The 21,740-nt window shown below is 41.1% G+C and overlaps 1 protein-coding gene across 3 annotated transcripts in view; it reads right to left on the reverse strand.

Moving 5' to 3' along the window:
• LOC117466064 (cadherin-18) overlaps window positions 1-21,740 on the reverse strand; it is an 81,861-nt gene that overhangs the window by 59,023 nt on the left and 1,098 nt on the right. For all 3 annotated transcript variants that reach the window (XM_034109190.1, XM_034109187.1, XM_034109188.1), the window contains exon 2: window positions 2,937-3,486. In XM_034109190.1, the coding sequence (XP_033965081.1) occupies window positions 2,937-3,170 (234 nt within the window). In that variant the 5' untranslated portion in view covers window positions 3,171-3,486. The remainder of the gene's footprint in view (window positions 1-2,936; window positions 3,487-21,740) is intronic.

The raw sequence follows: 21,740 nt of genomic DNA on the forward strand, positions 1-21,740 counted from the left end.
ATTCATTCAGGGTTTGGGGGATTTGCAAGGTGTGTAACCTGCCGAGCAACTTCAAAGCACCACATTGAGATGATTGACAAGAAGACGTCCACATGTCCCATTGGGAGAGTCGGTTGCCTCCTGTCTCGTATCTGGACAAGCCCTGTCCCCTAGCAAAGCATTTTGCGTCTCACTCATGCACACAGCTGTCATTTCCCAAATGCATCAGCCCCCCAGAAAGGTGTCACTGGGGATTATGGGATACCTCCTGGGGATTAAAGATGTTCTTGACAGGCTGGCTGCTTCACCTATTCCCAGCAGTCAGTCTTTGCTCTCCTTTGTATGAGAGGTGTAAAAAGTACATATAACACACACGAATGCCAAGGCTGAGTCTAACATTATGATATGTCTGAGTAATGATTGACCGTGCAGATTTCTTAGCAAACATCTGCATAAATGTTGACTATATGTAGTATTTAGAAATTCCATTTCAGTCTAGAATATTCCACGCATCTTATCATGAAACGTCTGTTTTAAAAGCTTTTTAATTCTTGGTCATAGCAATTATCGGCAAAGACTGCTCATGTGAGGCTCACTAATGTCCATCGTTTTTAATCAAGCAAAGGGAGGAAGAAAAAAAACAAAGCACTATACGTTGTAAGGATATATTTGTATGTATTCATGCAAACTGTGAAGAAGCTTGAAAATGATGTGTAGAAAACTGGGCTGGTTTTGGGCCTGCTAACATGTGGTTTTTAGAGGACACAGGAAGAGGGGGAAGGTCAGGAGTTAACATACAGTCATCCCTGATGTGGAGTGTTGATGATAATTTGGGCAGCCAATCACTGGTCTGGAAGGGAGGCGCAGATAACTCCTCCTTGGGTCAGCGAGGGATATAGACAGAAACTCCGCTGTGTTCGGCCTCTTTCTCCTCTGGCTGGCTGGCTGGCTGGCTCACGTGAGTATCAGGTAAATGTGGGATCCCACAGAACTGTATGTAATTTGTACTGTATTGATTGTACTTGATTGTATTGCATTGTATATTACCATTAAAGTGGATTATTGTTTAACGGTTACTTGTATGATCTGGATTCCCTTCCTGTAAGATAATGGCTTGTGTAGGGACGCGAGGAGATTTGGAAATGCGGCCTAATTAACATTCATATCTCCTAACAACGTGCAGACTGCATTAATCCTCCTCCTCCCCCTCTCCTGTCTTCGTCTAATTAAGGGTCATTCTGTCTCCTGGCCACATTAGGACAGCGCAAACCATTCCCCACCCTCATAATTAAATGTTTTTTTTGTGCTAACCATCTGGAGACCTCATCTCTTTTAACGTGAATGTCAAATTGATTCCTTAATAATGTGTATGTGTGTCTTCTCTGTGCTTTATTATCATCCAGGATTATCTGTTTAGTTTGTTTTGCTTTCATCTGCGGCACAGGCCACACACACACACACACACACACACACACACACACACACACACACACACACACACACACACACACACACACACACACACACACACACACACACACACACACACACACACACACACACACACACACACACACACACACACACACACACACACACACACACACACACACACACACACACACACACACACACACACACACACACACACACACACACACACACACACACACACACAATAGGACTAACACACCAGCCAGCAAACCAAACACTCATGAACTTTAAAGCAGTGGACACATTTAATTTTAAATGAGTAACCACCTATTTATGCAGTTAGTGCATCGACAAACTGACACTTTGAACATCTTGCACATCTTCGGTAACGGCTAATACTCTGGACACACTGCCTCGTAGATGCTGCGGGATTGTTTTTGTTTGCACTGTGGGATTTCATGGTTCGTTCACGTGTCAAATAATATTAGCAAAAACATGTTTCACCAATAAATAACCTTTCTTCCCAGCTTCACAAGGACGATTTCGATTAAAACCCCAGGTTTATTCAATAAACAGACATTTGAGGTAGAAAGTGATATTTACTGTTGTTGTTATTTTTCTCTTTCACACTTTTCTCCAAGCATGTCATCCCTCTTTTCTTTCATTTTCCCTTCAAATGGCAGCGTTGTTGAAATACAGACATAGTGCAGTCAGAGGAGCGTGCTGCCTTTCTCGTTCTCTTTCTCTCCGAGTGCAGTTGAGGGGATTAATCTGTGCCCGAGTGCCTAGAATAATGATTACTGCAGCGGAGAAACACATTTTAACATTTCAGGAGATAAGGGCAGGCAATCTGCAAACAGAGGACTTAACCAGCTATTGTGGAGCTAACAGAGAAGTCACCACCAACAACCTACACCCCTATATGCACAAGCAGAAGGAATACCCACAACTATCTGTTCTGGTGTAAGACACATCAGTCACTCTGACATGACATTCATACCATTTCCTAACTGTGAGGCCCCCGGCTTATTATTCATGTCCCCATCGCACTACTGTCCAATTTCTAACTGTGGTGGTTCATTTCCCTCCAAGAGATCAAATCTGGTTGCGTTTCCCACAGACACCAAATCTGATTTTTCATTTCAAAGGTAGCGAGCTATTCTCACTTTCAAACTTAATCCACTCTTGCACAGCTGGCTTCCCCAAGTGGCAGACATGCTGAGAGGCCCTCCTAATTACACAGAGAGAACGCTTTTGGACATCATGACAGGAGTTCTTACCGACACGGTAATGACAGACAAAAAGAAACGAACACATATTCACAAATGAGCTCTGAATTTCAGCATCAGTTGATAAAAATAGAGTGAACAATGCCGACGTGGCAGTCTAACTCAGTAGCACAAAGTGCTCCAGCTGTAGCCCGTGTCTCAATAAACAAGGGGAGGGAGTAAAACGCCAAGTAAGCCAAGTTCCCTAAGATCAAAAGATTTTTTTTGTGCAGTCAGTTCAATACAAACTCCTACCTTTCCGACATACTGTGCTTCTGTTCCCAGGTGTTCTTCTAAAACAAAGAACTGGTTCCAGATCCAGCCGCGCTTCGGCCTGTGATGCACCTCCGTCTCCCCGTTGGCCAGCTTGGTCCCGTTCCTGAAAGAGGGCACTTTGGCGGGGAGGTGGTGGCTCGCCCCGTAGCACCTCTGGATGAAACAGAGGCAGACCAGAAAGGGACAGAGACAGGAGGGGGCGGATATCCTCATGGTGGCGCGTGCTTTTGTAAAGTTAATCCCGTGTTCCAAGGTGGTAAGGTCCTCCCGCCACCACCGCCGCCACAACCAGCCACCGCTACCGTAGTCCCAGCCAAAGATAATTCTAAATCCAAACGAAGGAAATAGCCCTCCCGGTAGATCCTCTAGGGTTCATCTCCCAACGCCGTAGGTTTAATGAGGGGAAAAAGGAGCAAGATATATTTACATTATGGAATATCCCAGGCTGTGAAATGCTGTGCAAACGGACGTGAACTTCTGGTAGTTCTACCAAGAGCAGAGGTTAATCCTGGAAGCCATTCTGCATTTCCTGGGAGAGAAGGAGAGAGAAAAACAGAGTAAGATATTAATTTGATGGATATTAGAAGCTAAATGTCCACTAATTCCCTCCAATTAAATTGCAACTCGTAAATCGTTGCAGATGAGGACATGCACTTCAAACTGGTCGACAAAGTACAACAAGTATTCTAGTTTTACTATTCCAGACGTTGTGCGGATGATACAAAGAAGTTCAGACCTGAGGAGTCGCAGTTCTATTAAAAGGTTGTCCATGCCTATGAGGTTATGGCGCGGTGTGGTGACTGATACCGCCTCGTGAGGTAGAGTCATGTTTCAGAGCAGAGCCGGCCTGTGACTCAAAGGATGAGTTGGTTTATTAACTAACATCAGGAAATGTTTGATTTGGATGTTTTAACATGAGCGGGGCATACTGTGGGTCTTAGAAATACAGTTACTATGATAAGGACGGGCATCAAGCCACTAAGACGTGAGGATTTAAAAAAGGCAGTGGAATGGAAAAGACGGAAGGAAACTGCTTTTCTCAATCAAAATAGTAAAGATGGCAATGAAGTATTAAAAAATAGTGATGCTCTACTAGTCTTCTGAATGAATGTGCATTACCCGGCCCTGCATGAGAAACTATGTGGTCTTTAAAGAAGGGGCATTATGGAGAATCATCTAGTCTTGGGTTTTAGAGTTGGATATATTATTTAAGGAGTTGCTGAAGCATGAAATCGCTCCTCACGGCTCACTTTTGAATCGGAGGAAATTGCAAAGTTTGACCTTGCTGTTCTGCCCTTTGGTGTGATGTCACAACTAAAAGATATAACAATGCTTTCAGAGTCTAATTTCGGTTTCTGAACAGTGAGATGTGAGGCCTTTCTTAGACAGAGTACGTAAAGTTCAAGCATGCACTAAGGATGCTAACATTGCTAACGCGACACAAGCATTGTTGCTGACATCACCAGCTCCACCAGGCTTTGGGATTAAGCTGATGCACAGAAATACACCTGCTGTGTGATGAAATATTCTGAAATATGTTCAGCTCAAAGGTTGACATAACCAGATTCAGGGAGCTCAACACTATAGTCAACATATATGAATACTGCAAATGTGTTTGATATACAACTCAAATCTGAAAAACAATACCTAATTTCGCTTTTAGATGCAGAACAAAGTGTGTTAAAGTTGGTGTGCAATTCTTTCATTGTTGGTTCCTCAGCGTGAGCTATTGAGTACAAGTTGAGTGAAGTCACAATGAATTTACGTTTGACTACCAGAATCAAAAAACTGTCACCAAAATGCTTCCTTACAAAGAAGTCACAAAGTTGTCGAAAAGGAATTGGACTTTCGAAAGCCAACTATAAACAAGAAAAACACGAGTTAAAAGAAGTTTGGGCATATTCTAAAACTGATCATTATAATAAAGTGACTTACAGCTGTAGTGTTGATCCAGCATTCAAAGTGCTGCAGCTGAATAGCAGCTTTGGGGGGATTACGGAGAGGACACACATATATTTGATATTTAATAGGATATAGGAGTTGACAGACTTCAAAGGGCGCTGCTCTCTATCTCACACAATGCCTGTGACAACCTTAGAGAGAAACGCTAAAACGAGGCATTAATGCAACTTAAGACTGCCACATACTTTCAAGGATAATCACAGAATATTTATTCATATAAATATAAATATTTTTACATATATATGGATTAGGATTTTCTTATCACCACCGACTAATCCCCATGTTTGAAATATCTCTACATGCAAATGATGCAGCTCATCTATAGTTGCTAGTGATGTTGACTAAGTGCCATGGTTGTAAGTGATAATGCCAGCCCAGACAGGGGAAGGGAAGGCACAGTCTGTTCCACATCGACTTGGATTACAGCAAAGAGGGATAAATACTCTGCCGCACACGATACACGTGTAATCTGGGGAACGATTCTCATCTGCATAGGTAGAGCTACGCCCAAATCCTGTTTCCAAATCCTGGGTAAATGAATTCAAGTGCTGCAAAAAATACTCTTGCACTTCTTTTAAATAATTGTTCTAGAGATGTTAAGGTTTTCCCTCTTGTTTCAATGTATGTTGATAACTTCACAGTTCAGCCACACAAGTATTGAAGTGGCTGAGTCAGTAAGACAACAAATATGTTGGTTCCACTTTCACCTCTCTTCAGTCAGTATTTTAATTGAGCTATTATCATGTTGATTCTCAGCAATAAAACATTTCATGGAGTCATACACTCAACAGAATCCGGCTCACTCAATGGAAATAATTTCCTTCCCTTTTTTATGATGATGATATTGTTGAATGCGACCTTCTGCCCAAGGCGTGGTTGTGTGTGTGGAGCGCTTAACAGGATGCCACAAAGATGTTGGCAGGCTTCACACAAAAGTGGCTACATTTACACGCACATGCAATTCTGTTTTGATCTGGTGTTGTAAATGTGCCAGATCGTTGCACCGGATGACATGCTATGACATTACCACCGGGATCTGTCGTGTACTTCCCCTTGTACACCGTTCTGCTGCTGGAACGCTCATTAGAGCACCACATGTGTATTATAACGCTGCTGAAAACAACAACACATGGACTGTTTACTGCTGTTTGATCCATGTTTGCTTCTAAACTACAGGGCCCAGTTCAAAGATGTTCATTTTAAAAAAGATTCAATGGGCTTGGAAATGAAAGTCACATACGGGTAAGTCATACAGAAATGATGAGAGGGTGTCTGACTTGTCTGTTTTAAAAGCATTGCTTTTAATCCTTATCATTGTATATTAACTCATTCACTGAATTACCTTAGCTTATACATCGGTCGAAGCAAGCAACTCAAATATTAACCGTCTTGCGGGACCTTCTGATTCCTTAAAGGGGCCTATTCTGAGCATTTGATTGTCCATATTTGTGTGCCTCCACCGTGACATGTTTCCATGCTTTAAAGTTAATGTTAAGGATCTCTCTTTGCGCCTCTACATTTTGCTGCTTGACTGTTCAACCTTTGGCAAGGAAAACAAAGGCAGACACAAACGGTCTCCGTCTCCATAGTTATTCATGGCAATAGGACAACTCACTAACAGCCAATCAACTGGTCACGTAAACAACCTAAATGGAATAGCGAATAGCCCACTGATGACACAGCAGGGGGTGACATGCTTAAAAGAAAGGCAGAAAGATAATGCAAAATGAAGACAACAATCGAAACGGAGCTGCTGAGAGACGTACACCTCGATTCAGAGTATCAGAGAGGGGCTCCTGTCCCCTGCCGCTAATAGCTAATGTTTCGGGCTCCTGCTAAGAGCTCACCCTCTGATTCCGATTTCACAGCATCAGCTCTCTGTCGGTGTCAAACGGCAGATAGCAGAAGACTGGGGCGGGTCAAAACACATATCAGTGAACCACTGCGCAGCCCTCGGAACAAAGAGGGACAGTCACAGAGACTCTTGACTCTTCCCCTCACCTGGAAAGAAAGCAAAACATTTTGCAGCCGTTAAGAAGACCTGTTGGTTGCCTCTACTCTCAGGTAGTGTTTTCATGAGCTGAAGGTAATAAAATAAGAGGGTAAAATAAGATAATTTGTGACACAGCAATCTGTCTGTTACACTGCTGTGAATTTATTTGACGTGTTTGTTGTTTCAGAAGCAGCTTTCAATGAACCTGCTGGAAATAGAATGCAAGCGTAAAAACACCCTGTGCACGGATATATGCAATATGAGCTGGAGCACCTCATCGAAAGCCACTAATACCCTTTGTATTGCTTACAGCATAGCTTTGCTGTGCTGGAGAAATGTTGGTCTGCGCTGGAATAGAATTCCGCTGTGTCAATAATAGCGGTTGGGTAATACAATAATAAATACAGTGAGACAATATAAATGTGCTGAGATCAAATATTGGTGGTTTATTGTTATTATTACCTTGTGCGCTTTGTTATTGCAGAACATGTTACAAATGAATGAGCAAGTTTACCTTATGGAATTTGATGTATACGTGTTTTTGCATCGATGTGATAAATAACCTGTTTCAGGAGAAGTAAAAAAAAAAAAAAAGAATACACATTTTGCCTTTTCAAAAGAAGGATTTCATCTAAATGAGGACATCATGTGAGGAAATACTTTGAGTTTTGCTAGTTTATCTGCAGAGGCTTGTGTTTTATAACACAGTATTACTAACAAGGGAATCACTTTAGCACAGAATCGTTCTGTTGTTTAATTCACGACACATCTACAACATTTGGTTTGTTTCTATGCGACGTCTTGTTGCCTTTCTCTCAGTGTCAGTTCATTCTTACTTACTTACGTACCTGAAGATGTTTCACTTCATACAAATCCAACACTTTTGCACACATCATTTCTATTGACATTAAGAGAGTATGCAGTGACGTTTCTTTCAATTCCTTTATGCTTGGATTATTATATACCAGCACCACATAAAAAAACTCCCATCTTGGTTTGGCCCTTTGAAGAATCAAAATGTATTACACTATTATACAGTCCATTATAAAAGCAGCTATACCTGTCTTATACATATACTTATACTCTTCAAGTGTTGAACTGTGAATAGCAGGCATCACAGAATGTACTTTTCAGCTACTGTAAATGCTGTATAAAATAATGTATTTTTAAGAGTTAATGCCAAGTGATAATAGCCCTGTTTGACAAAATTACAACAATGCATTTCATTGATCACTACCTAAAGAAAACACGCGTTGTGCCCTGGGTATGTGACCCAGCTCATTGCTTGTGAAAGGAAGCAGATTAGTGTGATAGCCAGCTTCACAGGCGGGACAATCCTCTGAATGTGCGGCACACCCTGGAGCTTCCACAAAATTGGAGGAGACAAATAGGCTGAAGAGAGGTGCCAGCCATTCAGGAGGGTTAGCTAAGCAGTCTGTAGTATTTCTACAAAGCCATCCTACAAAAACACTCCGGGCTGAAAGGATCATTTCAGGGTTTGTCTTTCTACAAAAACTGTCTTGTGAAACCTTTTTTCCATTCAGGTCTAGGTTGGTTTTTGTAGGCTGCATGATTTAGTTATACATCAGGATTCTTTATGGAAGGTTTTTTTTGGCACATACTGTAAGCATCACTTACTCTTGTGAGATGAAGGTTTTGTAGAAAACAACAGATGTCTAGATTATTACAGATTCTCTGCTGGAGCTTGCGTTGAAAGCCTTTCTCACCTTGAGAGTAGTCGCTGAGCCAGAATCTCTCCTCAATTTCAGCCCAGAAACAAACATGGCATGTTTGCAATTCCCCTATCCTTATAGTTTCCCAAGCACTCATCTTCGATACAACTCCATTGCTATGATTTAAAATCCAATCAACTTGAATATTTTTCCATAAGAGAATGATTGATATATTAAGTCAGGGGTCTCAAACTCAAGGCCCGGGGGCCAAATCCGGCCCGCAACTTCATTTTATGTGGCCCCGCAAGAGCTAGCAAAGAATATAATACGTCTATTATACGGTTACATGCCACTTTACAGAAGCAGGTTGCCCATAAACTACATGTCCCACAATGCATCTCGTGTTGTGACATGCGCACTGAAGAGACTTGCAATTATTTGCCCTGGACTTCTGCTTTCAGACGTATTTCATTACTAAGTTATTATCCTATCCAGTAATAATCCAATTCAGAGGCAATAATGTAATATAAATTATACATTATTTTATATATATATTATATATTTATATAGTTACAACCGGCCCTTTGAGTGCAACCTTTATGCGAATGTGGCCCGCGATGAAATTGAGTTTGACACCCCTGTATTAAGTTAACTTGAGCACAATACAACTTTGATCACAATACATATTCTATGAATTGTCTGTCAAGGGTTAGGGCTCTTTCATGCCACCCTCTAAAATCTGACTGCGTGGAAACATGACACGTTTCATTTAAAATCGGGAAGAAAACTTCATCTTAACTTAATCAAAACTGCCTTTGTACATATTTTCCACTGCACCAACAATCTTAACATTTTGAAAGAGACAATAAAAAATTAACATATTTAAAAAAAGAAGCAACCAGCACTGTTTACTAACCAGGTTTCCTGGGCTTTTGAACGTGACACGACAAAAGAGGAAGGTATACTTGTCTAAAGTCATTTGGAAATGAGTCCATTGCTTTTCCAAAGCATTTTTTACCCCACGTCAAAATGACTACATATACTGCATGTGGTAATTATGGTGCACACATGTTATTATAATCATGAACCAGCTATTTAGATGACACTCTTTGATCCGCCATCTTGCAAAACAGAGATCTGGAGATCACTTATCTTTCTTTCTGCCTTCAGTGATGCTGCTGAGAGTAATTTGCCTTTCCGGCTACAGGCAGAACAACTGTCTCAGTAACATTTTAAATGAAGGTGCAGGCTGGGAACAAAATAGAACGAAAATACGTTGCTGTCAAACACACTTGTGCTGTGGAGGACAACAAAGGAAAAAAGAGGACAGTTAAAGCCCTCTGTGTAAACAGTCACGGAGAAAACAGGACTACACGGACGCAACAATTAGTCATCCGAAGCTTGCAATGATGACAGAATGTAACAATCCCTGCATCTATGTGCTCGTGTAGTAACAAAACAAATGCTACAATGTCGCATTTTCAATCTTCCTCCTGCTCTTGTGGTTAATTAAAAGCAATAAGCAGCAGGTTTTTAAACACAGATTAGGCCTGAAGGTAATTAGGCTCATTGCAGTAATGACTCCCACTGAGTCATGTGAGCAGGCTGGTGTGTCAGTCAACCCCTCCCACCATGTCTGCTAAAGTCAACAGCAACTTGTCCTTCCAGTAGACGACCCTCCAAACACCATCTGTCCTCACCCTCAGCTTTGATTACCTCCAAACTAAACGCAGCGCTCCTCACATGGCTCGGCAGCGCAAAGGTTGCAAAGATGAGAGCGGCGGGACTCTTGATGGTTTCATCTCTTCGTGTTAACACGCCAAGTTAAACAACCTTTATTATATCTGGGAAGTAGGAGTTCTTTTTTCTTGGTGTCAAATTACAAAACATGCCTGCACTCGTCAACCTCACTATATGTTGTTTGACTGCTTAATGAGAGCGGGTTGGAAGATGGAAAATGTCCCATCTGTTGTGTGTTTAATGGCTGGATTCTTGAGCTCCAATCATACAGTGGGAGAGCCAGGATGGAGCAGACAGCACCCATCTGCTGGCCACTGCAGGGGAAAAACACTGTTGTTCAACTCGCATCAACATCATTTAGTTTATTTCTCTCTGCAAGCGTCCTCACAAGGGTCCATCAGCATTATGCACAAAATAAACTGACACATGTTGGCCGAGGGGCTCAAAGTTGCGATCATTCATCAGTTATTGATTGATCTGTATATTGTCTTCATCAACCCATTGATTCTTTGGCATATTGTCTTTGTACCAGTTGGGGAATGTAACAAAGTATATTTACTCAAAGTACTGTGCAATGATGTGTTGACTATTTCTCCATTTGTGTTCTATGTTAAAATAAAAATACGAACTGGTTAGCTGGTTAGCAGAACCTACCCAATTGGCATATAATATACTGTATTAGCATCAATAAACAAGTAAGTAAGTTCTAATTTATTTTTAATCATCTATATTTTTTGGGATGTTTTTTTGAATTTATATTAGATATTTATACATTACCTACTTTTACCTCTAATACTTTACTTTCATTTTGCTGATCATACTTACTAACTTTTACGTCTTAAGGTCCTCACACACCAAAGAACACCAAAGAACACGTCCCGACGGAACTCACTTCACCCAGGGTTGGGAGGGTTACTTTGTAAATGTAATCAGTTACCGATTACTGAATACATGGCTCTGAAAGTATTCCGAATACAGTTACAGTTACGTGTCTTAAAAAGCGTATTCAGATTACTTTTGGATGACTTTCTTTTTCCATCACAGATGGGTATGTTTTGGTGAACAGGAGACACAAAAAGCAAAAGGAAACTGAACGTGTTTTTATTGTTGGCTTATTTTTTTTTAGCACAACTAAAACATCACATCTGAAACAATGCAACAACATAATACACTTTTTGGGGATGCAGCCAGGGATGTGAGGAGTGAGGGACACGGCTTGGAACGGGCGTGTCGCCTTCTGTCTGGCGTTAGCGAGGTTGGCGAGGCTGAGTTAACCCTCCCGCTGCCTCCTGGTGCTGCAGAGATTTCATGAAGTGAAGGAGGTTTTCCTGTGGTGTCGATATCGCCACAATTTAAAACGCAGACTTTTGTTCCTCCATGTTACGTTGTTATTGTTTCACTGAGCGGACCCGCGCATTTTTTTCAAACGCTCCCTTGGTCCATCTGCGGCGGTACAAGTTGTGCGCTGTGATGATTCGGCTGTACCTTTTAGTAATGAATATTAAATGTTGTGAGGAAATCTTTGCACCAATAATTCCAATAAGTAATCCAAAATGTATTCACTTCAGGTTTACCAAAGTAACTATGGTCAGATTACTCGTTTTTCAAATGTAACGCAAACTGAATACAGTTACTTGATGGATTCTGATTACGTAACGCCGTTACATGTATTCCGTTACAACCCAACCCTGACGTCGCCTCACGTCTCCTGCGTCTTGACCATGTGTCGCACTGGAACACACCGCAAAGACTTCAGCCGACGGCCAAGTAGCACGTACGAACTGCGCATGCGTGAGTGGAAATAACTCTCCTTACCAGCAGGTGTCTGTAGTGTGTATTCATCATTCAAAAGAGGCAACAACCGGAAGACAGATGAGAGAAGAAGAACAGACTGCGTGATATAAACAAACAACAAATAGCGTGTGCGTTCCATTTTCACTCTACAGCGAGAAGCTCATGGGGCTTTCCCGAACCTGTGTCGAGAGCTGGAGTTAAATGAAATCTCAGATTTGCTTTCTTAATAGTTTGTTTTTGTCCCTCACTTCCGTTTCGCTTCTCATGCACTGATTCGCTAAGCTGACCAGCCAATCAGAGTGATCTCTTTGGCCGACAGCCTCCCGATTCAACATGTCGAATCGCCGGCGGAAGGTGTCGGCACGGCCGAAAAGACACAACGGTGTAGTACACACCAAGACACACCAATCTGAGTAGGGCGACACGACGCTCATCGACGGCCAGACATCTATCGACGCCAAAAATCGGCTTGGTGTGTAAGGACCATAACAGAGTAATTCGAGGTTGTGGTATTGGTACTTTTACATAGTTAAAAGGATTTGAATACTTCTTCTGACAATGCTTAGTACTGTAAATGAACCGTCAATTAATAAAGTTCTTGATATAGTCAGTATACTCAATGAATACACTTGGATGAGCATGGAATACTTTTGGGATTGCTCTATCAACTAGTACAAGAGAAAACGGCGGATTCAAAAAGGAAATACATTTGGCTCACCGACATAACTCAGTTCTCTTCATGCCTCAGAAGTCTAAATTCAGGTTGAGGCTGGACGATGTTGGCAGGCATTTCTGTTTAACACATGCTACAACACCGAGCAGGTGGGCTTTGCAACAAGGAAAGGACCCTGTGTGTTCTCATGCACAAAGTACGGCTGAGGCTATTCGCATTAGTATTTCATACACAGATAAGCTTGCTTTCTCGCTGCCAGGTAGAATCCCTCATGAGTGGATAGAAGTGCGAGAGATTTGGGAGGTTTCTCAGATGCTCGCCATACTGATTTTCAAATGCCTACAACAGAGACTTGTGGGGAGTGTTAGGAGCAACACATATGCCACCTCACTGTGCAAATAGAGAATAATCTGGTGCTGTAGACAGTCTGAGGGATGTGTGAGGAGGGGAGTGAAGTATGTTGTGTGGGCCGGGGGGGTAATGGTGTTTTCACGCTGACATTTCTTTTTCTTCACATCATTAACACAGAACTAGAACTGCAAGAAAATATCGAAATGCAATTATCAGACTGATTTTGCCAAAGTCATTATATTCACAATAGTGTATTAATCAACCAGACAGATACCTTTTCTTAATTCTGTAGAATATGTTTTCTGAGAAATCTCTGGATGACCACAATCCCTGATACTGAATGCTATATTCTACTTGTTTATCTTTATGCCGTAACGCAACAAAGAAAACAACACTTGTTTAAAAAAAAAGCAAATGTTAAGGTAAACGCGAATCTTGACTTCCTTACTAATGGGATTCTCACAATGTTTCACCAGTGGTGTTACCCTGATTCTGTTTTCGTAATTGTTTTCTTTGACTGCATTGTTTTGATATATTGAGTTTGGAGTTGGTTCTGTTCTGATTGTTATAATGGCGAATGTTTATGTTCTCCTTCGTTTGTAAGACACCTTAAACTCAAAAACGAGTTCTGGTATAAGCAGGATATTGAGTTTTAGATTGGGCTCCTGGCAACGGATATTTGTTTCGGCCTATTGAGATTAATTTCCATACATGAGGAGGCGCCCGACACGTTGGCACATGTGTTGACAGTTTGGCAACAGAGCTCTAGCTGACGAACACAGTTCTCGGGGCGAGGAAGCCGGCAGATGTTGCTACACAGTGAATGGTTCAATCCCAATCCTGGAGACGGTTCTTAAGAAATCTGCTTACACTACTTCAACTGCAAAGGGAGTACAGTCAGTGTTGACTGACAGTATGAATTATGCAATGTTTCCCTTAAGAAACAGTGCAAATGTATCAAAATAGAAGCAAAGCAAAGAATTATATCGAAAGCTAGAAAAATGAGGCAAGAATGATTCTATTTGTTTGGCCATTTTCTGATACTCCACCATCTACATGTATATAGGCACCCTTCAAATAGGATACATAGCATTTCAACTTCCAGAAAATAGGTTGCAGAGTTATTCAAGCAGCATTAACATTCCCGTTGTGGTCTTCACTCTGGCGGACAGCCCCCCCGCGGCTCGCCTCTCTTCCACCTCAGATCTGTGAATCAGTAGGGACGCCTCGTCCATCTCCTCTCCTCTCACTCTCATAAAGCGTCGGTCCAATTAACATCTCTCACATCTCAGCGTCCAGGTGCTGCACGCGAAGGGTGAGCAGGTCTGACAGGGGCACGGCACACTAATGTTTTATCAGTGCCACATATCAGGGCTTCCTGCGACACCTACCGCTAACTGACGTGACTCACCTTTTTCTCTCCGTCACGATACTGCATTATTTTAGTCTATATTCTTTGGAAAGCAGGTACTAAATAAATCTAAGGTCTGTCAAACACTGCAGAATTACAGAACATTTTAGTGCAAACCACTGAATACCTTTTCAGATTTTTCAATATTGTAGATTAAAACTAGTAGCGACAGAAACTGCACCATCACCTTAGTTTAAACTCAACAGTGTCTGCTACTTATCTTCCGCTGAGCTCTCCTAGAGGAACATGCTGGATGTCTAGCAGTTTATTCTGTGTACACTGTTGAGTATAGAAGTGTTCGGAAAACGCCTGAAGCCTCCAATGTAAATCTATTGGGGGATAAGTATGATACAAGATTTCCCCTGGTGAATAAAACATAGGCTTCCCTTGAAGGAGCTGAAACCTCCCGAATGGGACCAAAAGGCACACCCACCACCCCGATGCTTCCAAGCAGAGAACAAAATAAAATACTGGGAGGCAGCCCCAAGGATCCTCCGCAGAAACGCACAGCGATTACATAATGAAAGTTCATCCTTAAGAGCTATTTAAAAAAGGCAAAGTCTCTGAGCAAACACTTGCAAATGTGAGATGGAAATCCAATCCATTAAGTATTCATGCAACATATGGCAATCAAATGACTTTTTTATGGCTTGCAAAGACACTATTCCCATAAAACGGTTACAAAACTTCACAAAGAGAATATTCTCATCTGTCTGCAGCTGCATTTCTTTATATTATATATAATATTTCCCTGCTACATCACAGTTTGAATCCTCAGCGTCTTTTTACTGTCTACATTTGAATCAAACACTGCTGATTGGAGGCATACATTTCTTATTTAAAAATAATTGTCAACAACCACACAATGCTAATGTGGAGTGTAAGGCAGAGCAGTGTTTCGACAACAAATTAAACAGTGATGTTTTGCCGACTTGTTGATGTGAAGCATATGATAAAGTTATTTTGCATGGCTGGAAAATTGTAAGCGCCCCCTTCTTGAAGGTGCGGAAATAGATTTTAAGGAAGCAAGTCTTGAAAAACACAGAAATTCAATAACAACAAATATTGAAGGTAAGGTCTTGACTGATCATTAAATAAAAATCCTTAATGCTTTCTGAATTTAAATTAATTCACTTATAGTATCCAAATAGGGACAACTTTATTGATTGTTTTCATGAGGTCCAAACCACAGTGTCATAATCATTGGCCTCAACTATGCTCGTCCACGATGAAAGCCAGACTTCCTCTCCCAGTGCTGAGTGTTCTTTAAAGAAACACTTTGTCACTGACAGTGAGAGTGGGAGATGAATCATTCTAATGTTGCTTTCACCCATACTGAAGAAAGTCAAAGTGCAACAATGTCAGCATGAGTGCTGAAATTAGAAAATCAAAAAATAAGGAACCGCTAGATGACAATATTCTAAACGTGGGGAATTAAATGCGCATGTATCTTTCTGTGGATATTATGAGCCAGGTTGCTCTGTTGGATTTTAATCAAGAAAACTCTATTCTAAATAAATGTGGTTTCCCTGAAAGCAAACTAAATGCCTCCAAGGTGTTCTCACTCTGCTTGATTAGGCTTTTCCACCACACCTCCAGAGCTGATGAGTTCATGGAAAACACCTTGCAGCTCTCACCAGCTATTCCCTGATTGATGTTTGTCTGATGCTTATGTAAGCCTCCTGAACCTCCTGGCCTGTAAGACAATGACCACAGCTTTCACCTCGCATTCACACACTGGGACTTTTTAGTGCAGGAACTCAAGTGTTTTCAATATGTTTTAACCCAGAGTAGTAGAACAGTTCATGTTCTAAAGGTTTAGATTGGGTCAACCCCAGAGTTTTAGTAGTAAAGGGGGAATCATTTATGCAGTGTAAAATGCCATAGGTTTAAGGGGGTCCCAATATGGTTTTGGGGATCTCCCTTTCCTGTAGTGTGTTATAGGTTTTGTGCATGTAAACATGTCACGGTAGAGGCACAACATACAATTGTGAAACCTGAAAATGAGCATAATGGGCCCACTTTAAGCAAGTAGTATGTCAGCCCCCAAGCAGTCATATGTCAAGAATATGTCCCATGAATCTCACTCAACAAGTGACAGAAACTGTTAATTAATGTCCCGTAGATGTCACGCAATAAACCCACACAGTGTGAAGTTAATCAGAACATCCAAGGACATGCATACTGACTCTTCCCATTAAAAATACGTGATGGGACTGAACTGCAAAAGGTGCAATGTTCCCAAGAGGGAAGTACAATTCTGGAAAGCTCAAGAACAATGTTCAGTATTGACCTATGAAAATAATAATTTCCCCATTGAAGGACAATACTGTGTGTTGTGTTTGACAACCGGGATATTTGATAAATATAAAGGTGACAAGCACTTTATTAATAAGAGACCATTTCAGTAGCGGACAGGATTTGCCACAGTCTGATCAAGGAAGGTACTTTACTCCAAACAATAAATAATCCTTACAGGAATCAGTTTATCTGGAGACCCAGCCATGTGAGGCATACAAGAGGTGCACGCAGGAGAATATCATAAAGGATAGCAGAACAAATAAGTTAAACGTCAATCCCATTACCATTGCATCTGCAGGTCTTAAGTGGCAATGAATGGCAACAGTTTTTATCCCTGTCTACTATTCCCTTAGAGATATATAAGAAAAACACAGATGTTCTTTCAATTGGTCAATAATGTCTAATTCATTGTCAGGTGGATAATAGTCATGTATTGTCTGTGAAGCAGTTTGACTAATTTACAAGACAAGTCTAGAACAGTATTTACCGATGTAAGAGGTCCTGAATACACATCATGTTGCTAATGAGAGACATGCTAGCATAGCGAACAACCAATCACAATCATTCTTGTCTTCCTCAAACAACCAAAGCAACAAATTGTCAACCATTACCTGAAAACAACGAGGAAAGGGAAAAGGGGAAAAAAGGGAAGATTTTACAGTAGAAGATTTTGTTGAAATATTTCAGCTACAGAAAAACAAATGTTAAACAAAACAGGTACTTGTCAAGTGCCTCTCTTTTCCTCCTTCATTATCCCTGCTAATCTTATTGCTCGCTGTCCTATTCAATTTATTAGAGAGAGAGAGAGAGAGAGAGAGATTTGCGAGTTGCATATGAACCTATGATATGAACTCAGGGCCAGGGTAGCACTGGCGTGATAGATGTTCGCCTAGGGCGCCAGATCTGGGGAGGCGCTGCGCTGGCAGCTCTGGGAAGGAAAAAAACATTTTTGACCGTTGGTGCTCATCCTAATTTTCGGCCTTGATGTAACGAGAGAAATTACAAAATGTATCCATCTTTGTAAACCACACAATAATATCACAGTGCAGCATTAAAAGCAGGGGATTATTTCACCTCGTCACATTCAGAAGATGGCATGTCTGACCAAACCTATAAACACTTTTCAAAGCTTAATTCTGACTTGCAGCGAACCCCTGGACTGTCAGTCTTGGTTGGCAGACAGTCAGTGAAAGACCATATTTGGTATCTGTGGGAGAGACTGTTGATGTTTGGATGAGAGCATGATTCATCCTTTGAATGGCCCTTTGACTGTGCTGTTGGAACAATAATCCACTGTTATGGTTCCTGTCTAGTCTGCTGATATGATAGAATCACTATAGAGGAGGCCATCACCATGTAGTAGGGCTGCTCAATTAATCGTATTTTAATCGCGATTATGGCTTGCAACGATTACGAAAACAACGTAATCGAAATAAAACGATTATTTTTGTGTTACTATTATTACTTTTTATTTATATTTTCAAATACATTTTTTTTTTTATTGGTTTTTCAGTTGAATTATATTTAAAGTACAGGGTAATCAACTGTTAAAAACATACTGTTCAAATGTTTGTTCTCCAATAAATTGATGTTTTCAAAGTAAATGGATAATCGTTTTTTAATAATCGTGATATCAATTATTGACCCAAATAATCGAGATTATGATTTTTGCCACAATCAAGCAGCCCTACCATGTAGCCACCTGGGGGGAATCATCTCTGCATGGACCATTGATGCATCTGGCTTGCTACAAAGATACATAAGGCACAATCCAGAGATAGCACCACGATTACCTCATTCACACCAACGGTGTTTCGGGGCCGGTTCGGAGCTGGAGCTTGAAAAGCACCAGGTTTTCCTCTTCACACCGCAGCGGAGCAGCCTCTTAGCTCCGGAATCCGGTTTGTTTCAAGCACCAAAAAATTGTCCGGCCAGAGCAAAAGCACCACATACGTCACGCTTACGTGGAGGCGGGGGCAGGGGCAGGGGCGGGATCAACTCCTGAACAACAACAAGAAGCCCGGCGTTTTATCCAGCTTGTACACAACAAGCAGCAGTGGTCCACTGAAGAGACCAGCTACCTACTGGCAATCTGGTCTTCCGAAGAGGTACAGAGGAAGCTGGAGCACAATCGGCCATTGTTGTTGTTGTCGGTGTCAGCTGTGAGGGGTTTCCGCGCGGTTTGGCTTTATGAAGCAGGCACGCAAACGGTTACGTCATGACGCAAACGATGACGCAATGACGCAGCACCAGTCGGACTCTGGGCGGTGTGAAAAGAGCCTCCGCTAAACCGAAGAACCGGTTCTGAACCTGAAAAGCTCTAGCACGGAGCTTGAACCGGAGTTGCGTTGGTGTGAATGAGGTATATCAGGGCCATTTAGTAATCCACCTTGATGATGTTGGGGTTGTAGTATAGGAAAACAAGCATCAGATGCAAAGATGCTAAAAATACTTCAGTGCAACGTATAGCATCTTATAACAGCCTCCCTTAACTCTACACCTTCAGTTTGCAACAGAGGATTTCTGTTAGTCACCAAGCCTGAGGCAAGATGGAAAAAAATAAGCCTGACATCATCAGTTATTTCTCAGTAGTAGACTGTGCATATACTGTAAGGTTGCCATGGCCTGCCTATAGCCAAATAAGTGTTCTTTCTTTTTTGTTAGTGTTACTGTTTCTAAAACCCAGAGCAACAAAAACAACCTCCCAGCTGACATAACACTGAAGTTTATATGTCTGGCTATGCGAGACGACATTATTGCATGTTTTCCCAATGGTTATGTACAACGTTTCACTACAGTAAGCAAGCTAGGTTAAACAGAGAGAAATACCCTTGGCTCGCACAAGGGGACATGTTAAAAATAAAAACTAATTAATTTCTCATTCATTTTGCAAGACCAAGAACAATTGTCATTAGTTTAGATAAACAGAAGAGTGTTTTTTTGCCCCGAATTATGATTTTCTTTGACGAGACAATGCTAAAACTAATTTCTGAGAGTTGGATAGCTATTCAGGACCATGTTCTCAAACTACTCCAGAGCCACATACAGAACCTTCTGCACTTTTAGTTAAGTGCACCTTAAAATGAATGTTAACTTCTACTTCAGGCCTTCAAGAGAGAACACTTTTCTACATACAAATGTTAGCGTTAAGTGACTTCATACAAACTTTTCTAAAAGGATCATTAATGTTATTTATATGTGAAGTTATTCTACAATGCTTAGGTATACATACAGTTTAAAGATGTCTGCTCTGTTGCAAAACTAGCATAATACGTGACTGATAATCGCAATATATTAGCGTTGAATCAGGAATGCAAGTAATTAACATGTTCAGTTTGGCCTTTGTGCATTTATCATAATGTCAACATCAAACACAGTTATTCGAACACTGGATTCTGTTTTTAAGTAAAACAGACGCACTGTTGCTGCTTCAGTTAAGATTAATCACTGTTGAATTAGCTCAGTAACCTTTTCCAACAAAGAAACATCCACAGGCTTGAATTACACGCACACAATTATGTAAACAAAGACTATCTAATAAAAGGGTACTGAGGCCACCTTTGGCCTTTTGAAACATTAGCAGTTGGCCTTGGATTGCTTTCAGCCAAGAGCTTTTCTGTGTTTAATAGGATTCAATAGTGGAATAGCCTGCAAACAGTGAGGCAATGCAAGGCAAGGCGATGCAAGGCGATGCAAGGCAAGGCAAGGCAAGGCAAGGCAAGGAAAGGAAAGGAAAGGCAAGGCAAGGCAAGGCAAGGCAAGGCAAAGCTAGGCAAGGCAAGGCAAGGCACGTTTATTTATATAGCACCTTTCAACACAAGGCAATTCAAAGTGCTTTACAAAAAACAAAAGACATTAAGATGCAAGTTTATTATAGTATGTAGTATGAGTGTTTTAGAGTGCCATTGTAGATTTAATATTTGTATTTTCTCTGTCAAACTGACAGAGCAATTTGAAGGCCTCTCTTAGCCATGCTAACTTGCCAATGCCTTTTGTCCTTTTTATCAAAACAAAATCTAAATCCAGAGAACCATTACTCAGAGCTCCACTTCCAGACTGCAGCTTGCTGTCTATGTTTTTTTTTATATGTTATCAATCAATTCCAGTCTGTCCTACTTGAAGAATTGCATACCATTACAACAACATGTCAAATTCAAACACCAATTACTAGGCTTCTTTACAACTTGGAAAGCTGCAATATCTTTGGTTTAACATGTCAATGAGGTGTTGATTTCTGCTGCCAAAGCTAACACGCACTGCGTTATGGCTTTTAACGTTACATGACTAACCCTGCCTCTGCAGTTATGATGGTTGATTACAAGTAAAGATCGGTAATTATATAGTGCTGCTGCTGTTTTATCTTCCTCGCTTGATCATGTGAAATGTGGGAAATGTCAGTGATAATGGCTTATACATGGGAATGAATTAGCTCTGAAAGGATGGATGACGGATGTTCAGCAGGGGGCCTCCTGAGGCGTATGCCTTCAGTACATGCCAAACAAGCCTACAGGTATGTGGTGCATAAAACATAATGTCACCCTGCTAAAAAATCACCAATGCTTACTAACTGAAAGATCATGTAGGACATTTATCAAGCACACAATAAAGCATTTGCTGGGTAAATGTTTCCAAATGTGAAGATTTGCTTCAGTAAATGGAATCTGGAACATTGCAATGGACTATTTTTACTCATTCCTGACATGGTGTAGACTAACTAATTAGCCAGTTATCTGAATTGACCGATTAAGTAATTATGAAAACGTTGTTTTTTAGCCCTAGCCCACCATACGTGGCTAAATAAGAACTGCTACAGCATACATGTCCTCAGGCCCCAATTAAAGAAAAAAAACATTAGGAATTTCCCCCACAGCACTGTTTCTGATCA

This window comes from Pseudochaenichthys georgianus, chromosome 20, assembly GCF_902827115.2.
Source record: "Pseudochaenichthys georgianus chromosome 20, fPseGeo1.2, whole genome shotgun sequence".
NCBI lineage: Eukaryota > Metazoa > Chordata > Actinopteri > Perciformes > Channichthyidae > Pseudochaenichthys > Pseudochaenichthys georgianus.